The sequence below is a fragment of the Anarrhichthys ocellatus genome, unplaced genomic scaffold (assembly GCF_004355925.1).
Source record: "Anarrhichthys ocellatus isolate YVR2014 unplaced genomic scaffold, GSC_Weel_1.0 scaffold6, whole genome shotgun sequence".
Classification (NCBI taxonomy): domain Eukaryota; kingdom Metazoa; phylum Chordata; class Actinopteri; order Perciformes; family Anarhichadidae; genus Anarrhichthys; species Anarrhichthys ocellatus.
Genome location: NW_022280036.1, coordinates 5,195,868 through 5,216,615, shown reverse-complemented (window position 1 = coordinate 5,216,615; position 20,748 = coordinate 5,195,868). Strand labels below are relative to the sequence as shown.

General features: G+C 42.8%; 1 protein-coding gene across 2 annotated transcripts in view; it reads right to left on the bottom strand.

Annotated features, from left to right (window-relative positions):
- Window positions 1-2,108: 2,108 nt before the first annotated feature.
- Window positions 2,109-20,748, bottom strand: part of kif26ba (kinesin family member 26Ba) — an 81,535-nt gene continuing 62,895 nt past the window's right edge. Inside the window, exons 10-28 of one of the 2 annotated variants that reach the window (XM_031846019.1) lie at window positions 20,278-20,464; window positions 19,292-19,532; window positions 16,449-16,620; window positions 15,642-15,980; window positions 15,360-15,536; window positions 14,848-14,986; window positions 14,471-14,717; window positions 14,247-14,348; window positions 13,906-14,033; window positions 13,380-13,559; window positions 12,898-13,211; window positions 11,742-12,414; window positions 10,714-11,633; window positions 10,279-10,511; window positions 9,726-9,929; window positions 9,411-9,625; window positions 6,205-6,470; window positions 4,751-4,901; window positions 2,109-4,181 (exon numbers count right to left, since the gene is read on the bottom strand). In XM_031846019.1, coding sequence (XP_031701879.1) covers window positions 4,033-4,181; window positions 4,751-4,901; window positions 6,205-6,470; window positions 9,411-9,625; window positions 9,726-9,929; window positions 10,279-10,511; window positions 10,714-11,633; window positions 11,742-12,414; window positions 12,898-13,211; window positions 13,380-13,559; window positions 13,906-14,033; window positions 14,247-14,348; window positions 14,471-14,717; window positions 14,848-14,986; window positions 15,360-15,536; window positions 15,642-15,980; window positions 16,449-16,620; window positions 19,292-19,532; window positions 20,278-20,464 — 5,037 coding nt within the window. In that variant the 3' untranslated portion in view covers window positions 2,109-4,032. The remainder of the gene's footprint in view (window positions 4,182-4,750; window positions 4,902-6,204; window positions 6,471-9,410; window positions 9,626-9,725; window positions 9,930-10,278; window positions 10,512-10,713; window positions 11,634-11,741; window positions 12,415-12,897; window positions 13,212-13,379; window positions 13,560-13,905; window positions 14,034-14,246; window positions 14,349-14,470; window positions 14,718-14,847; window positions 14,987-15,359; window positions 15,537-15,641; window positions 15,981-16,448; window positions 16,621-19,291; window positions 19,533-20,277; window positions 20,465-20,748) is intronic. The other variant, XM_031846020.1, reaches the window with a different exon arrangement.

The following is a 20,748-nucleotide window of genomic DNA, read 5'->3' as shown; positions in this document are numbered from 1 at the left end:
TTCTGTCGAAAACACAGGAGCAACAGGGTTCAGCTCGATCGAGCAGAAATAACTAGATCATCACAAATTCAAAACATCCCTGAATAAACAATGAACCATTCAAGTTCTTGTAATCAACACAAAGCTACTTGACAGTCTCATATCTATTTAAATGCTGCACATGCACAGAGGAACCAAAAACAAATATATGATGTAGAAAAAAAACACATTTTGATGAGATTACTAAAATGTGTAGTAAAACCTCATGATGTCTATTTCAGCAGAAGTTGTTAAATTGGCAATAACTTCACTGAGCAAAGAGCCTCCATATTCTGCAGTTACCTGGTTCATCTTTGTTTATTAGGAGCAATAAAACATCGTCCATTAGCTGCCTCTTTTAAATGCATAATGTGTTAGTCATAATGCAAAATGTGGGCATTTCATGCCATTGACTATATACTATGTTCAAAGAATGAAGACTCGGATGTGAAAATCTTTCGATACATTTCTTTATTTACATCCCTCCATCTTGCTCTTCCATTAACACAATGTGTCAGGTCACATTTCTCAAAAACAGTTCATCTGCAGAAGACATGATCTCAGTTTTGAATCATGGAAACAACACACAGTGAAATCTTCACTTGTTTACACTGAGCGTGTCTCTTAACGGGTTATTCTAATGGGAAATAACTCCTTCTTCTTGGCACTTTAAACTGACACACAAACTGGCTGTCATCAGTTGTGTAGAGATTTTGTCTTAAAACTGATAAGAATTCAAATTGTCTTACTGCTACAGATAAAATCAGTTTCTGGAAAATATGGTCTGAGACAGACTTCAACACACAATACTGCTTAAGAACCTAAAGATGCTATGTGTCAGATTTCCAGATAGCACGTTATAATTCCTGAACGCTCCAGTAAAACATGCAGCACATTCGTCAATTTGTTCATTTGACTGTTTGTTCCGTTGCCCTCCAACCTTCCATTTTTGTGAGTCATTTTATTTAAAGCACCTGAAAATGAGTGCATCTCTTTTAGCATGGCTGCCTCTGATGAAAAAGGCACCTTTATTCAGCTTACATGGACTATGATGTTAATTATTGCTGGAATTATAAAGCGCTACCACAGTAGATTTGGCAGTGACATATTAAGGACAAAACCTCACACATAGCATCTTACATCTGGATAAAAGTACAGGCCATTTAGCTCATCCAGAGGTTGGGGTTCCCAAAACATCCACTGCTAATGACACTAGGCTGTAGTTAGTACTGTAGGATAAAAGTACATTTCACTTAAAACAACACTGTTTTCTTCCTCACGTGTAAAACATTTGCCATTATTTTTAAGTTTTGATCTGGAGCCACATAACTACCCTGGAAGTGAATGTTTTAGGAAACCCAAAGCCCATTAAAATCACCAACAGGAACAACAGGTGCAAACCAAATCAACAGAAAATATATAAAATAAAAATGAGCGTATATATGATATGTGTACAGTATATATATTTTTATATGACATGGGCTCAGCAACGTATGTACAGTTGTTTTTTTCTTTTCCTTAAATGCATAGTCACTTTTTAATATCATAAGTTGTAAATAAATAAGAACATTAATAATTGACTCTGCTCTCCCGAGCTCAAATAAATAAACCTTCATTCATGACTGGCTCGGTGAACTGGGAGATAAGAACAGGAAGCGTTCAGAGGTGTCGCACCAGGGCTGCTGTGAAAACGCTTCTTAGGTCCAGTCGATCAAAAGCATCTCAGTTTCTGGGCTAATTTCCCACTAGATTATCTTGTTGCTGTCACTGCAAGTGTACACCACATAGAATTAATGAGTGTTACCTCTTTACACAGCCATGAGAAGATCCAAACATTAAAAGTAATTTCCTGTTTCTGTGTTAGTCCAGTGGAAAAGATCAAAACGGAGTTTTCTCTATTAGGATAAAGATAAATGTATCACTTTGACAAATCATACCGCTATTACAGTCGGTGTCTAATCCTCCTTTTAGCTCTCAAACAACAAACAGAATCTCCCATAATGCTCTCTGCTTGCTGGGCAGAAGACATTCAGAGGGGGGGGTGAAAAACAGACGTGATGACAGCGATGTAGAAGAAGCATTCAAAGGGTATTGTTCTGTATTTCAAGGAAACGGGCTCTTTCATATATTTATATTTGTACAAACATTTAGATCATAAACATCTCAAGCACCATAGATGATAATATTAACAAATCTTAAGAGTTGCTATCCGTCCAAAACAAAAATGGAACCAGGCAGAGATCTATGCCTCTTAATTTGGCCATTATCCTTTTCTTTCTTTAGTTCTCTTTCATTCCTTTATATATCTTTTTTTTAATTGTTGCTTTATCATGTATGTGTCCTTTTAATAAAATAACTATAATTGTAGTCCCATGTAAGTATTTCCAGTCTAAATTCACTACTTTGTTCCAATAACACAGGCCTTTAAAAAAGGACATTTAACACTCTATATCAATGGGCTTGTCTCGCGCTTGTGTATTGTGTGTTCCTTACAATTTACTCTGAAACATCTCTTTAACCCTACTTCCATTCTCTTACTATCATACATAGTCTCTACATGGTCCCATTGCACTCAAATAAAAAAGGATACCTTAATATAAAACACACACATTGACAAATCATTCAGTTTCTTTTAGAATAAAGCAGAACAACACGGATACAAATAACAGACAGTCTGGCTGTCAAGTCAATCGATGGATCGGAGAAAACACGTTTTCATCTCCACTCCTATGTGACTCAGACGTTTCATTGCTTTGTGAACATGAACAAGCCATCGCATCTGCATCAGGAGAAACATGCTGTATGTATGCCCCAGAGGGTCAGAATTCAGATGCTCAGATTCAGGTGCTCTGTTTGTAGGTAAAGTCGTAAACATCGCCACAAAAAATGGCGTTTTTTTTCTTTGTTTGAACACACGTTACTCTTGTGTTCTTGAAAAATCATGTACGTTTTTCAAATTGGATATTTGGTCCTCACCGAGGACTTGTTCTATGTTTTGTAGGTCTTCTTTAACTCTTTTTATTTAGTTTAAATCTAGTCTCATCTCTCATCATTGTACCAAAGACCATTCAAACATACAGTATTAGTTTGTTTATGATATAGTGAAACATTGACCGACAGTAAAACATCATGGCTATAAATTGAAAGATTTCCCAAGGACGCTGATCTTTTGTGGGGTTTTTCTATGCTAGCACCATACTCACTGCATGTACACAAATTCAGAGAGAAAGAGAATTGGTCTTGGTATTGTTGAAATGTTCGCAAGGCACTTATCTAAATCATTTTTCTTTTGTCCTCCTGCCTTTCTCTTGGTCAGTCTCTTTTAATAACTGCACAACAATACCAGGCCATTCTGTAGTCAGCACTCTGTGTTTGAACTCTAAAAAGTGCTCTTCTAAAATGATGTGAGATGAGAAATTGTTCATCTCCTCTCCTGCACCTCTTCTTTATCCTTCTTTGTTTAAAAAATGGTCAGTTTTTGTTCGACTTTCCGCTCCTTTCCTCTCAACATTCCTAAATGTCTGAACAGTGTAATTATTCTGAATCTCTAGAAACCCACATTCTCTTGGTTATGTTTGATGTTTCTTCTCAGAATCATCTGTCTGCCTCTTTGAGCAGCCATATTCATCTGATTCAAAGTGGCCCGTTCATTAGATGCTGTTCAATATCTGTGTCTGAGGTTGTTTCCAAGCCCCGAGAAAAAAATAAGGACTCATCTGTCTGTTGGCCTGTTAAATATCTATCTCTATTCTCTATTTTATCCCTCCAGCTTTTCGTCCACCTGTCCTTCTGCCTACTTTCATCTGGAGGAGACTTGAGGATGACATGCAGGATCGAGTGGTCAGTCATCCCTGTATCCCTCCTTGCAATTATCCAGTCATCTGATGAGATGTATCTGTGTGGGAGATATTTTGTAAAAGTGTTTGATTAATCGGTGGGCATATGGTCCAAAGGGCGTCATCTAATTGAGTCCAGCTGTGTGTCGGCCTCTCCGTCCTCCAGCTCTCCATCTGTCTACCGATGTCTCGAGGACACGTCGAAGCAGGTGATCATCATGAGGTGGGCTTTGCAGAAGTTGACTCGGTTCTCCAGTTTGTCTGTCACTGTCTCCAGAGCCTCCAAATACTCCAGTGAGTCTACTTCGTAGGCCTGTTGTAGCTCAACTGAAAATGGACAGACAAGCAGATATAAAGATGACATACTTTGCTCCAACAATGCTCTATGTCATTTGTTTATGAGTATACAACCCATTTTAAAGTCTGATGGTATTCTATCTTTTTCTTATTATCAACAAATTCCATGAAAAGACCAAAAACTAGCGATTCTATATGTAGCCGGCTGCCATGTTTCTACAGTAGCCCAGAGCAGCCAAACCAAACACTGGCTCTAGATAGGGCCATTTGCGTTTTCATGTTTTAGCTTCGGCCGCTGTAGTTCTCCTATACACGCTTGGCAAATCCTACACACTCCACCATTAAATACCTTCCTTTTAGACAGCAAATCATATATTTAAGGAATGGATTGAACAATTGTTCTCTTAACAAACAAAAACAAAGCCTTTGGATGAGTATTACCTACACAATCTGAATATATTAGTGCTTTTGAATTTCAACAGGCAAGAAACCTTACAGCTAATATGCTTGATAACTTATGATATGGATTAGATTACATGATCAGGCACACACACACAGAAACAAATACACACTCCCTGATGTGTCAGACTCCTACTTACACTCGGTCGTCCATTTGTGCGGCTCCAGCATCAGGTGCTGTTTGGTTTGTTCCAGCTCCTTCTTCAGACACTGGTACTTGGCTCTGACTTCACTGATTCTCTGCTGACGGTGTTCCAACAGACGGAGCTTGGCACTGACATACACCACCTCCTGACACACACACACACAGAGAGAGAGAGAGAGAGAGAGAGGCAGATATGGATTTTATTCACCTTTTATTTATCTGGAGGACTCTGTTGTGAAACACATGTGGCTCTCTTTCAGCAGCAGCCTGCTTAACATTCACACAGTTGCATACATTCACACCTCATCGACCCTTCAGTGTGAACACAGCCGAGTGCTTTCGGACACTGAGCAGCTTCACTGGAGCAGTTGGGGGTTAAGTGGCTTTCTTAAGGCCTGCTGTAGGGAAAATCTATATTTCATGGTTTTCTCTCCCACCCTCGCTCCCAAAGCTCACAATGCTCCCTCCTCTGAATGCATAAAGGTTGAAGAGTGGAAACCTAAAAACCTGCGCCATGCATTAATTTGCAACAATTTCACGAGTTTCACAGAAAAACTCTGTATTCTGCTAAGTCTGGGGAATTTTTAATAAATTCTTAAATTAAGTAACACAGAGAGAAATGGTAGATTTATTTAAAAGAAAAGCTCCCTATTCATACAGAACGTAGTGCTAATGTTGATTCATTCATTTTGTGAAAATCCTTACTTGTTTTTTCAAGTCTCTTTCCACACACGTACAGTAACTCATGTCTATTTCCTCTCGTTCTCCTCCAGCAGCAGTATCCAACAGAAGAACACTTTTTGCTTTTTAGTGTGTCCCACAAGTATTATTCATCAAATCAATTTCTTTGACATCAAGTGCAATATGGCTCCTGCCCTCTGGGCCTCTTTCTCTGCTCTTTGGCTCTCCACCTTCTTTAATTATCTCCACACATCCATCCCTCATTCTCCTTCAGCCTACCACCATACAGTACATTCTCCTCACACACTTTCTCTTTCTTTAACCATTACATGCTTTGTTTGATCCTTTTTTGTTTCCAAATACACTTCCACACTGTTACCCTCTCTTTCTCCCTCTTTCCCCACTGTATGTGAATGAGATCCTTTTACCTGTGGAGATTGGGGAATTTCAATCTTCTCTGTGCCTGCCATATTTGTAATTCTCACATCAAATCCTCCTTTACCTGTACAGCCGGTGAAAACAACCTGAGGTAAATCTAGACCCATCTGAATATTGACATCCACACAATTGTGGGGAAAGCTGTGGTGTAAAATATATTTGAAGAATGTTCACATTCTACCTGTATTTTATTTAGGATGAATGCACTTGAAGCACTTTACAAACTGAAGATTAAAATCCTAATTGTGTTTCCAGTTGTAATTGTTAAAGTGCATCACTATCAATGAAGCATCATGTGGATCAGGTTTGTTTCTCCCTTCTCTCTCTCACCTTGCCCCCTCCTTTGTCTCTCCTCTTCTGCAGTCGCTCGACATCATCTATCTCATACACCTTGATCTCAAAGGTTTCTGCCGTTGCAGTCGCGCCACGGAGGTTTGAGGGAGTTGGGGGCCCCAGTGGACCATCTACCCAGCATGCACCTGGGCTGGAGGAGGAGGAGGAAGAGGAGGTGATGGCCTGTTTGGAGGAGCGGTGAGAAGGTGAGGAGGAGGAAGAGTCCAAGGTCAGTGCTGGGATCAGACGACGACGCTGCAGGCCTGAAAGAAAAAATATGGAGGACCATGAGGACAAAAGAAGTGTGTTACACACCGCCAGAGTTTATCATAAAGTTCCTTATTCAGTTATTGAGTGTTGTTCAATGCTTATTGTAAATGTGTCTTTCTTAAATTTTTCGAAAAGTGATGCATTGGAAAAAGTGGTGGATTTTGTCAGTGGCTGGTTTTCATCAAATTTAAAGGGAAACTCTATCCTTCAACGGACCTGATAGCCATTTCAACCATAAACCAGTGCGCTACACCACTCAAACTGCTTTAGCACGGCTTAGCTTGATACTAAACTGAACTGAATTTACTACACGCAACCAAAAAATACTCAACTAGCCTACCGTAAATCAACAAGTTGACATTTTTACTTTGTCAGTTCTAATTAAACAAATGGGATATAACGTCTTAATCAGTGACCATTGAAACTGTTGGTAGGCTGTAGGCTTTGGACAGAGCCAGGCTATCTGTTTCCAGTCTTTATGCTAAGCTAAGCTAACGGCTGCTGGCTGTTGCCTTATATAGAACAGACAGATATAAGAGTGGTATTGATCCTTCATTTATATGACGGCAAATCAATGTCAAGATCCGCAAACACAAATGAGATCCACACACACGCATGCACGTGTGTGTTTGTGTGTGTGAAGGTCCCGTGCCTGCAACTCAAACAGTGTTTTTTAGTAGCAGATTGAAAACCATCTTTATACTGCCACCTAACAGCCATGTCGGGAATGATATCCGGCCAATCCAAAGACGAGGATTGTAACCAATTCAATTTAGTGACACAGTGGTGAGTGGGTCCGCCCACTTACTGTCAAAAAGAAAAAAACACAGTGAAAGCTTTACGAGCAGAAGAGCAGTGATAGAAGTCGTGCACCAGCAGACGCTTGTCGCCCTCAAAGCATGGTTTTCTCCTTTCAATTTTGCTCACGTGAGAGTGATGTGAAAGCGCTGTTTGAGTTGCACGCACGGGACCTCTACACACGCATGCGCGTTGATGTCATTGGAGCCGATTTTGACATTGACATCTAACTCTCTGCAAGGAAGTGCATTTTGCAAAATATCAAACTTATGCTTTAATTTAACATGAGGATTACATGGTTTATGGGGTTACAGAGGACCTTTCAAGATGAACATGTAAACAGACAAGCTGTGTGATAATAAATCTATCTACAGCCATACAGTAGATAGAGCACAACTTAAGTGTCCTTGCGCTCAACAGGGAACCCCTATTTGTTCACTCTTTACCATTTGCTTTGCATCAGAGTGAGTCACTCACAGAGAAAAACAGGAAGATAGGGCATAGAGATCATGGGTGGTAGAGGAAAGAGGGGGATATGGATGAACAACTGGAGAGAGGCAGAAAGGAAAGGACAAAGGAAAAGTATTGACTGATTGAAAAAGCAGAAAGGGAACTAGAAACAGATAATGGAGTGTGAAGTCAGATAAAAAGTTTAGTCTCTGTTCATGAAGCTCACAGATAAGAGCAGCAGGTCACTCTAATCTGCCCACAACGCTAGAATGAACACACACATTCATACATGCACACACGCTTTGCATAGATATTGCCAGCTATGTAGGAATGAGAGTTATCTGATTCACTAGGAACTGAGAGAGAAAGTGTGACGGAGGAGGGAGAGAGTGGTGATTTTAATAAGGTTGCAGCTGTCTTTTGATCTCATTGTGGCACAGGAAGGTCAAGCAGAGACATTAGTTTTTCATTAGGAAGCGGATTATAAGAGGACAGAGAAAGAATAAGGGTCCGCAGGGGGGAGAAGGTGCAGGGGGAGAGAGCTGGACACATGTGGGAGAGGAATAGATGAAAAAAGACGAGGAGAGGTAGAGACATGGCATATTATTTTTTTAGATCATTATTGAATCCAATCTAATGGAAATCAAACATGAAGGGAGAGTCAACTGGAGATGTGATTAAAATTCCGGTCGCACTAACATCTTCACACATTGCTTCAGTCTGTTGCACATCTGTCTGTTGTTACTATTTTTATTCTGTCTGCCTGAATTTGGACTGAATTGTTGTATCCATCTTGGACATGTGCAACAAACACAGACCATCCTCTCTGTCTTCTTGTGATAGTTTGACAGTGAATGCTCTCTGAGAAGTTTGTGGTTTTAAGCAAAATTAGATTAAATCCAGACTTTATGCTGCATGGCAGAAGGGGAGACTGCATACTCATGTATGGAAAGGGTTACTCCAATTTAAATTATTTTTCAGAGACACACCAGGAAGAGCTGCCTCTGTCCAATCTAATTTTATGCACATATCCATCCTCGTGGTTAACCAGTAGAGTGTAATGTGGCGGGCACATTAGCAGCCTCTCTGTGTGCTGTTCTGGTGAATATATATTCATTACAGCCCACACCAGCAGATTCCCTTTAACATTTCACAGATGGGTGGTCAGGGTCACCTTTCCTACCTGCTAACTCCTTCTGCAGCCACAGCTTCGTTCACTTTTCCCTGACCCGTTCAGTGCTTTCTCATTTTGCTTTTTCACCGATGGATTCTCCTCATACAAGTATTTCTTGTTGTTTCTGTCAATCCTTAATTTCTTAGCATTCTATTTTCTTTTTAAAAAGCCTTAGCAGTCTTCTGACCACATTTTATCAAAGCTTTCACCTCTATAGATTTCAAAATACAAAAATGATTTATGATACTTTTCAGTTCTAAAAGCTACAGTACGTGTGCATGCTGAAAGTGGGCAAGAAATGAATAGATATCGAGAACAGAATAAACTCAATAAGAGTGGTCATCTTTGCATGTGGCATTGGGAATGTGTTCACTGATTGAGAAGTTAATTAAAAAGTAAGCTGATCCCCAAAATGATATATGCCTTTCTTGTCATCCTCCATGATACTCTAAAATCCAATTAAATGACAACGTCATATCAGCAGTAGTTAGAAAATAGGTTTGATTGTGACCTGTGTTGCTCCGGCTCTTCTTGCTGCTCTTGGAGCTCCGTCTAGAGGAGGTGGTGGCTGAGCTGTGCTCACTGAGGGAGTCCTGGGCGGAGGAGGTACTTCCTGTGTTCTCGCTGCTGTCTCTCAGCATGCTCTCATAGCCACTGCTGCCTCCACTGTGGTAAAACAGGGCTGTTTTCCCCATGGCTGGGGGGAGCTCGCCACTCAGTACGCTGCTGTTAGAGGCAGAATGAGATCACAGTTGAAGGTAAAATCAAATGTTTTAACCAGCAAAAATTTAGATTTTGACATTTCTCAGGGACAGTGAGATCATACCTGTTGTCACTAGCATGGCCGCTGCTGCAGCGGTGTGGTTTTCTGGGAGCTGTGATCTTGCTGTAGGGTGAGGGCAGCGTTTGGACCACTGCTGTCCTCTCCTCACCCGGACCACCTCCACTACCACCTCCACTACCACCTCCACTACCACCTCCACTACCACCACCACTACCACCACTACTTCCTGCTCCAGTTCCTCCTCCACTGAGAACAGAAAAATAGGATAAATTATTACAGATTATTTTTGGAATTAGTTTTAATGCCATTTTGTCTGTGTTAGTTGATAATGCACAGTTGAGCAGAGGGAATGAAGACACTGATGGAGGCAAATTTCGCGACATGCACCATGAACCTTCAGGATTTAGTTATGCATGCTGTTGTTGATGATATTCTTACATACATGGTTTCTGTACTACCACTGCCTAGAAACTGTCACTGGCGCATCATATTTATTGTCATGTAATGAACTCAATTCATATATCATATGTATTTTTTTAATTTTGTCCTACTAAATGCCTGAAATGTAAAATGAAATAAAGTAAAACTGACTAACCTTGCCCCTCCAACTCCTCTGTCCTCTGCTGGATCTGTGCCACCTCCCTGGGCATGACTCCTGGAACGGGAGCCTGCACTTCCCTGGAGGAGCTCTGAGATTCGACCGTTGACAGCCCGGAGAGGCAGCTTGGCAGCCAGGCTTCCCCCTCGACTGCGGCTCAAAGACTGGGTAGACCAGGATCCAGGGGAAGGTCCCTGCTGCTGCAGAGCGCCCTGGACTGAGCTCTGGGGCTGAGGAAACAGATAAATTGCTTAGGTGGATGTAAGGAGAAACGGAGGCCATGATGACTTGAATTACTTGCATTAAGTACGATGGTCTCGCAGTCATTGTTAAAACTGTTTGGTTCGTCTAGTTTAGTCTTATGAGCCGAATCATGTAGTTTATTGCTGTTAAAAGTGTGTTCATTTACAGTAAAGAAATATTTGTTCCTACCTTTCCATTAGGAGGAAGGCTGGAGCTGCGGCTGGAAGCTTGGCTCAAAGACTTGGTGGAGAAGCTCAGAGTCTTAGTGCTGGATGCAGACAGACTCCTGGCCTTGGGACTGCTGGTCATCAGCAGCTTACTGACTGCTGAGATCTTTGACTGGGTGCTGGTTTTGGCAGGTGACTGTGGAGCGCTGCTTGGACCGGGACTGGCACTGACACTGGGGCTGCTGATGTTTCCAGTTGGAGAAGATACTGATCCAGCACGGGTGAGGCTGCGCCCAGTGCGAGGCATGGTGCTATCCCCCCTCACTTCTCCTCCTCCCCCTCTCAGGCTCCCCCCTCTCTCCAGAGAGAAGCAGTCGTAGTGGTGGGAACCACTGTGGGAGCTGTGGACCCGACCCAGAGAATTGGTCCTGTTTGCAAGCTGTTCCAACTTGGCGCTGAAGAGCCTGCTGCTGTCTATGCTCGAGCCTCGTTGTCTGGTGATCCCTGCATCATCTGCCGAGATGCCCGGCAATGACACTCCGTGGCTGGGTTGGTGGAGAAGGCTGGCTGCCCTGTTCCGCTGGTCAAGGCTGGACTTCCGTATTGGTGGCAGAGGTGGGATTCCCCCCTTCTTGTGGGAGAAAAAGCCTAGTTTTACAGTTGATCCTCGGCGGTCAAGTGTGGCTCGAGGACTGCAGGGAGTTGAAGTGGTGACACCGAGATTACGGTACTCGTTTCCATTGTCCAAGCCGTCGTGGCGGTTGAGACGGTGCCATCCGCGGGGAAGACTGGCAGTACGGTGGATATCTGGGCTGTAGATACTCGTCAGACATTCTCCCTGGGCAACAATGGCCACCATCTCACAGCCATCCACCACTCTCTTAAAGGAATCTGGAGACGACACAATCTCACCACCTGAACTAGAGCTGCCATGATCCCCACCTGGTGATGGAAGAATAGCAAATGATAAAGAACATTGACTTACTTTAAGAATCCTATCTTTTACTTTTAAACAACATTTATTTATTAACCCTGTCCAACCCCACTTACAATCCCTGCAGAAGCTCCGATGGTCTCCGGTCGCAGCTCCCGCCGGACTTTTTGAATGCTCTACGTCCCTCTTCTCTGGCTTCACTTCACACACAAGCTCCCTGGACCTCCCCTCCTCCACAACACGCTTCAACCATGGGTCTTCAAAACTCATCTCACTGGAAATAGAAGCTAAAAGCGGTGCATTATATTTGCCTGGGTCTTTCATTAAGCTGGTCTTGGTAGGTGAAGAGAGGATGGTTGGTTCCTGTATAACCATGGGTTTGACACTGATGGTGGTCTTGAAGGGAGAGAGGTTACCAGGTCTTGTCAGAATTTGGATGTTAGTTTTAGCCATGGATGGAGGCAGTTTCCTCAGCCTGTCTTTGGTTGCAGTAGCCTTATTACCCCCATTTTCTGACAGCACCACCTCTTCTTCTAGACTCCCCCTTCTCGGGCTGCCACCATTCTCATAAGCACCCAGACCCTCCAATCCGAACGAAAGGCTCTGGTTGGGTTCAGGTTCAGCCAGGGCCTCCCCTTGCTGGCTCTGGGACTGACTGAAGCTGTGGAGAGACTGGTCAGCTTCACTGCCCATGCTCAGATCACTCATCCAGGAGGAGATGGGTGAACCACAGTTAGACATCACTGTGGAAAAGGCTTCACCTTCTATCCGCAGCTTGGCCATGGCCACCTACAATAGGACACAACTCAATTGGGTATGACATCTTAAAATTCAAAAAACAATGATTTACACAATGATTACACTATGAACTATGAGCATTGAATTACATAAGATCCAGGCGCTGGTCAAGTAGTGAAAGATTTTATTCAAATTATGACAGCTAAAGATTATTTTGTCAAATTAAGTGTTATTGAAGATAATAAATACTGTAAATCATACGGCGATTTGAATCCAAACTTTTAATCGAAGGTATACATGTGATTGATTGATTGATAATGGACTCACTGAGTCCATCATTCAATCAGATGAGACAGAATTTCTCGCAAGTGGCAGCCATGTTGGCCCCACAAGCCGTGTTGATCTGTATTTGGTTCTGGCTCGAATATCATCATATCAGCCATATGTGTGAACATTTGCTTTAGTTTGGGATACATTTGCACATGCCAAATGATCTTACTCACCGTAAATGCAACGTGAGTCAGTGACACTAACCTCTGCCATGGCAGCAACATCTGTAACGCCTGAGGTTGTTGCAGGACCTGCAGGCATGTGATAATCCTCCACAGCTCCATCCTCGACAGTACTAATGAAGCAGGATGCTTGAGAGCCTGAAGCAAGGGCAGTGACGGAGCAACAATGACTTTTGAAGCTGATGATGCTCGTTGGACGACAGGTGAGGCCCTGACTCTCCATAAGAGCTGTAACATCAAGGGCGTCCTCCCCTCCAGAAGCTACAGTGTACACCGGTTCATCCTCCCCAAGTGAGATCGGTCCAACTGCTCCGACAGAAGCTGCTGGTCCTGAGGCTGCAAGTGGAGTGTAAGAACCAGGTTACCACATTTATGTTGTTAGTTTCCTCGCTGTTCATATTTGTCCTCATAATTCTCTTTCTTTGTGTATGACTCATATGACCTATTTTTGCATCTCAACCTCCTTTCCTTGTATAAAAATAGCAATGTTTTAGTTCAACTCACCATCCCTGTGCGTGTCCAGAGGAATCGGTGGGACGTCATCGTCACAGAGTGTCTCTGCTGATCCCAGGCTGGCAGACAAAGACTGTGCTGGCTCTCGGACTTGTGGGCTCATGCCCACCGGAGGAGTCCTGGACAGCAGGGAATCTGTGGAGGATCGACCGCTGTCTGCAGCCAAACTGTCTGCAGAATCAGAGACACACATTTGCCGTCGTATCTCATTTTGTTTTCCAAGTGCAGAATAGAAGGAAATTGGCTTCACACTATGATGCCAATTTGGAACCACTGGCTATTTTACTGATAAAATGTGCTGCGCTGTAGTGACTCAGTATGTGGCTATATTTTAAATGGCTTAAGACATTCATGTAGACTCTGTTATCAACTTTTGGCATACAACAGCAACAACATTATCTGCCAGAGGGAGATGCGTGTAAGGACTCCCAATAACAGGTTGTTCATACAACATTAAGACATAAGCAGAAGCAATACAGCACTGCATTCTAAAGCATAAACAGAGAAAGAAGCATACTGTCTGAGGTCAAAGCATCTGTGGCCTGTCCGTCTTGAGCCAGAGTGTGTGAGGACATGGGGGGCGTTGCCAGCGTCACGCACTTCTGGGTGTACACTTTACACCGCTGGGAGGGGGAGGACGGAGGCCTGCAGAGGAATACAAGGATCAAACATTATGGAGCCGGTCTTTGGCGCTGCTGCTGCCTTCTTACACATTTAGACTGTCCTTCATTGCTGCTTACGGTTAATATAGTGAAAATAGAAATTATTTTTGTCTTGGTGTTTTTTAGACATCTTCCAAATTTCATTCAAACTGAAGTCCACAGTCAACGTTATTGTCCACACACACGTGTACCTTACCTGTAGTCGGAGGTTTTGGTCAGGCTGGCGATGCCGAGGCGTGGTGATCCTAAAGAGCGGGCCTTTCCCTCAGTGTTACTGCCCACATTCAGACTCTCACGGCTGTTTAGAGAGACAGTAAAGGAGACATCTTTTCAATTACAGTCAGATCCTTTCAAATGGCTGATAGCAACATATGAAAAACAAAATTCACACCAATCATACATAACTCCTCCTGTCCTCACCCGTCATGCAGGGAGCTCCTAGACCTGTGCAGGGCGTTAGAGGTGATGCTGCTGCTTCCTGTAACACTCCTGGTAGCTATGGGGGAACCAGAACTCTGAGCCAGGTTGTGGATCATTGTCTGAGCCAGCTCTGCCTCTTCCACCACCTCCTTGATCTCCTGTAGCTGCTGGTCATTGGTTCTCCTCCTGGAGGTTGCTGCTGTTGAGGAGGAGAACTGCACTGCACCTCCTACAGCACATGCAGAGCCTGTGGGATGTTGGACAGAACAATGTTTTTTAAATCCCTGACACTATAAAATGGGACTTGACTTGATGCTGAGTTACAGAACTACAATTGTAAAACACTTATATACAGCATATTTAGTCAAGGAATAAACCTGTTTTACTTTCTGTATCCAACACAGCAGCAGAGCCAGGAGCAGAAGGAGCTGAGGCTGGGACAGCTGAAGATGGACATGGCTCTTGTTTGGCACCTTGTTTGCTTGCTGGAACTTCTTCAAAGGGGAACTTTGCCACCTGAACAAAGGACAGAATGGATGAAAATGAGAAATGGAACAGAGGCCTGTACAAAATACTTTAACAATGAAAAGGTAATGCCTTTTCAAATGCGTTTTTGAAACACAGTTGGAAGCACATGCTTATTGAAAGGCACAGAAAATGAATCCCACTAACATAAGCTGTGACAGCAAGAAAAAGGTTATGCAGATACTGTACATGCAGAACATACTAAACAGATACAAACAAAACCCTTTTTCCATTTGAATAGATAGTGTTTAACTTGTCAAACAACCCATCAAATTTAAATATAGCATCTCTTTCTCTTCTCTGCTATATTTAGTTGTTTTTCTTTTAATAATAAAAAAAAGAAATGACAGAAAACTCAAATCACCTCCTCGCTGCCATCAATGCAGTCCAGTCTCTCCTGCAGCTCAGCAAAGGTGTTGCATTTCAGGCACTCGGCTCTTTCCTCTGGGACAGGGGCCAACGGCTGCCCAAGCAGTGACTGAGAGGGCTGAGACAGAGGCTGAGAGAGGACACTGGGTTGGTCTTCTGGCTGAGACTGCACCTGTTGGAACAGAAATCATGAGTGAGTTGCATCAAATATTATTCAGATTACTGCAGATTGTCTAAATATTATATTTACACTAAAATGTAAATATAATTTAACTACCTTGTTCTGGGCTCCAGCTGCCTGACTTTGACTTTGTGTTTGATGCTGTTCTGACGTTTTACCTCGAAGCAAAGCAGGAATAATTGGTACAAATTCTGGTGGTCCCTCGTTGTCCGTAAGCTCTTTATCTGACACTGCAGCCCCATTCGGGCCCACGTAGATCACCGTGTCACATGACTGCTCGCTGCTCGAATATTCGTCAGGGTCACTGGACAGTCGCAGCAACGGAAGGTCAGAGTCGGTGTCACCTCGGTGATGGAAAGGTCTCAGATGGGTCGGACGACGCATGCGACCCTCCTCGCAGGAGCTCTCTCCTCCAGAGGAGCTGGAGGTGTATTGCTGAGGAGGGATAGAGACAAGCAAGCAAGAGGCAGAGGTGGTGGTGAGAGAGAAATATTCCCTTTTTAGATTTGCAGAGCATGATTTTTTTTTTTTTTCATTTAATTGACAGTTCACACCGGAGAGAGATGGAATAGAGAGAGAAAAAGATGACATTCACTCGAATCCTGGACATGCAGCTTAGCCAAGTAACAGATTTAAGATAAGAACTTAAATTTAATTTACTTATTTCTATCACAAACTGGCACTTTCATGTATCTACTGACTTCAGTTTTATTTATATTTTTAGAGCTCTCAAGCCCTCACCGCTTTTTCTTCAGCCTAACAATTTTGAAGTAAGTGATCATGAAAGGTGAAAGATGAGACAAGGTGACAGCAGCACATGTGGTGCATGCAGTGACTTTATCTTGAACTTAATATACCTAAAGTTTCAGTTTCATGAAGCATTAAGGTTTGACTAAAACTCACCACTGTGACTTTAGTTTTCTTCTTTTTCATGCGGAGGACACGGGAAGCAATCTGGATGGTTGACAGGGTTTCTGAGAAATCTCTGGGTGAGGCAGAGATGTGAGCAATCATGGTGGTCCGGCAGTTCATGTTGCCTAGCGACTCCCTTAGCAACATGGTGAGTTTGCTGTCCCTAGTAACAGACACACGCCGAGATGTGAGCTCTAAATGCACTTTGGAAATGCACACAGTTCCTCTAACAGACACCCACACACGTATGACATTTGACGAAGGATTATTAATAGCTCGGCTTTGTTACAGTCTATGTAGTAATGACACTAGGCTAGCATATTCATATAAGTGAAATGAAGATTCAAGAGGCAAAGTTAATGGTAGTTATTGATGATGTCTATTGATCAACGCTGCTTAAACACATGACAGTTTGCTATCCAAGGCTAAAGCTAACACAGTCTTAAAAGAAGCACTCTGGATATTATGTAGCCCAATATTGGGAGATGATCTATCTCCCAGAGAGATTACACAAGCAGATGGGAGAGTAAAAGTAGGCTGTGTGTTAAAGAAACGACTTTCTCCTGGGTGGGCTACTGCAATCATTCATTGCCTTTTGTGAGTGTGTGTGTGTGTGTGTGTGTGTGTGTGTGTGTGTGTGTGTGTGTGCGCGTGTGTGGAGGCCTGCAGGCTGATGGTGAGTAAAGCTCCTCTGTGGCCCAATACCTCACGCTGCTGTCCCCCTTCTCTAAAAACACAGCCTGCAGGCACGTCTCACACACGTATGTGCACAGCCTCACATCCTCACAGATACACACACACACGTATGTATACACTCCTATCTTGACCTCCTCTTTCTCGTTCATGCTTCTCTCCTCTCTTTTCTCCTTTCTCAGTTTGCTGCCTCAGGCTTCAACAAACCCTCGTCTCTCTCCCACCTAGATCTTTCTCTATCTCGATATCGCTCCCCGAGATTAATGTAAGTAAATCCATGACTCATGAAGTATCCATTTGCATGTTACTTGAAGTGCTGGGGATGTTGAATGAGATCTAACCTCTCAGTCTGTGCTAAATGTATTACCCTTTTCTTTTCTTTTCTACCAGGGAAGACTACTGTATGTGGCATGATGCTCTCTTTGATTAAAACTAGCCTATAATCGAAGCAGCTTCTAAATTCATAGTTCACCATTATTAGACACTAATATTGAGCAGCACAAATAAAGAAGCCACATTGCAAACACGCTCACTCACAGCTTTTATACTTATGTATGACTGAGCTAATAAATTAAGGCGATCTAGACTTTCCTGAAGTGCGCTGGAATTTCTATGCTTATATTGCTAATATTAGCAATCGCAATGGTCAAGCAGGATATTGGATAATAGAACAACTGACTGTGTTCCTGCAGTGCCTTTAGATACTCCAGACAGAGTGGGGACTTTGCAAGGAGAGAGATACAGCAAATCAGATGGAAGTGGGGGGATTTTTGGACAAGGAGCTTCAGACAGCCCCTGATGAGAAAGGTTTAAGTTTGGTGAACGTGAGAAGAGCCTTTAAATCTACATGAGCATGAACCGCTGTCCGTCTGCCTGTCACGCTGAGATGCTTCGATTCATGTCTGGACAAGAGCCAAAATCTTGATTTTGTGGTACCAGACAACTGTCTGCCCTTTTTAATTGAACTGGGAAGCTATATACACATGACAACGTCTACTAATCAACTGGGATGGAATCACCGGTTACCTAGCAACAGCACTGGAACAGGACTGGGATTATAAGAACAGGATAGGACCCCATCCCAAAAGTATTGAAGCACTGGGAGACTGTTACGGCCTTTAACTGTGATGAAAGGATTGGAGCAGATTTCTTGGGCTCAAACTAGATTCATGCACATTTTTAGTTTAGTCATTTCTTCCAATATTTTCACATCACAAGAAAGAACTTTTTAACTGAGGCTCAGTTTGTCAGTTGTTTTCGCCCATTTCTTTAGTCCAGACTGAAACATCTCAGCAACGACTACTGGATGGTTGAAGTGGAAGTTATCCACGATCACCACTGACATCAGCTTGTGCTCCAAAGCCTTTGCTCAGTCATTTGTGATTCTGTGGTGACCGTTATGTTGAGGATCCTTGGTTCCAGAGAAGTGGCAGTAACACTGCATACATTTGCTAAACCAGTCCAAATCCCCTGACAATCCGACAACACTCCGAGTCATCAGTGCCAAACCAGACTCAGCACAGCTTTGCTTGCAGCTTCAGTGTTAGGTAGCGTAGCAGGTTGTTTTGCAATGTAAATGCAAAAGCTTGTGATTTAATTAACCCAGCAAGACGCACAGAGCTACAAAGCCCTTAAGGGGAGTGGAACATCAAGAGGGAAGGTGGGAAGAAAAGGTAAAATGAGGACATTTACAGTTTGGTCCATCACCTGTACACTGCCTGAGCATGCCAATTGTTACTACAGCAATTATTGTTTTTTCCATGTTACATGTATTTTTATTCTATTACTGTTTTAGTCTAAGGTCTCTGACTGTGCTATCTCTCCATTTCTCCCCTCTCTCTCTCCTTTTCTCTCATTGGCAGTCAGTTAACCAGCAAAATGAATTTGATGAATATGTAACAGCAGCTGTTGTTGTTTATAGCATTAAGTCGCCAAATCCTGAAGCAACTTAAGAGATCGCTCGTATACTTTCCTCTCTTACTCTCCTCACAAAAACATCCTGCTATCCTTCTCATTTCTCCTCTCCACACTTCTTTTTCCAAATTGTTTTCTACCTCTATTTCTTCTCCTTACTTTATTAAAAGCAACTTTTCTCCTCTCCTCTCCTCTCCTCACACATACACGTGCACACACCACCTTACTTGTATGGGATGTGCTTGCTCCCGTTGACCAGGGCCAGGATCACGTTGCCGAGGGCAGATAGAGAAAGGCACAGAGGGGCCGAACTGGGCAAAGAGTTCTCCCTGCTTTTCACACTTTCTCCTGCTCCTCCTCCTCCTCCTCCTCCTCCTCCTCCTCCTCCTCCTCCTCCTCCTCCTCCAAGTACTTTGAGATCACAACTGCCCAAGTCCAGCAGGTGGAGGCGACTGCGACCTCCTGACACTTGGAAAGTGAGAAAATGTGTCAAAAATGGGGGAGGAAAGATGGAGGAGGGTAAGGGGTACGGATACAAAACTAAAGTACCCCTATCTATATCATTAAAAAAACAATTTCTGTGGTGGTATTTTTAGGAGTATAGACCGGTTTGAAAGTGTACAACTATTGAATGTACCTCTCAATATATCACAGGAATGTGTACTAACATGTACACTTAGCACATAGTTAATTGAAAACTTTGTTCTCTAAAGGTTAATACAGTGAAAAATGAATTAAAAGAACTTATGTAAACATGACTGAAGACATGTTGTGTTCCCACATTAGTGGTTTACGTCATCCTCAAATATCCTCATTGTCTGCATGTGATACATACACATGTGTGATGTGAATCAATCTGAAGAAAGATTTCAGGATCATACAGTCTGTGACAGGTATGTGCACTATTTATCCATAGTGACTATAAATAAATGCATTGATCTGTCAATCATTGTTGTGTACACACACCTTGCTTTGTCTTCCACATGGTGAAGCAATATTTCAATAGTAAACCGCACGTTTGCGGCTGCTTTTATTCTAATAGGATTATCAGATGTGGGACTCACAGCAGGCAACGTGTGATGTGATTTGAACACTACAGATACTGTAGTATCTGCAGCTGTAGAAGTAGTGATTGTTTCTTTGTTGTTTTTAATGTTGTAGTTATGTTAATCTTTTTATTTTTACTTTTGTTATTAGAACAAATTGTACTTACTTCCTCCTTTGCCTGTCTTTTCCATGCGGTACTGGTATATGTGTAATGTAAACAGCATGTGTGAGTTTCTGTGTTCTTCTTCGGTGGTGTTGGGGCGTTGGCTACTGTGGCGAGCTGCTATGGCTGCATCCAGAAACCAGGCTGCCTTCTCTGGGGTCGGAGCACGCAGTTCAGACTGGTTCTGGAGCTGGAAGATGTGTGGGAGGAGGAAGGTTGTGTGAATATAAAAAGGAGCCAGACAAGAGGGAAGGTACAATTTAATCTTAGCTAAAGCTCGATTTAGCTTCCAAGAAGTGTCCAAACACAGATAATACTGATACACTGATTGATTGGCATATTCAAATAAAGCATTTCCTAATTTGTCTGCAGGTATTGGGGACAGAGATAGAGAGAATGCAGAGGTGAGAACGAGAGACGGACATGAGTGTGTGTGTGTGTGTGTGTGTGTGTGTGTGTGTGTGTGTGTGTGTG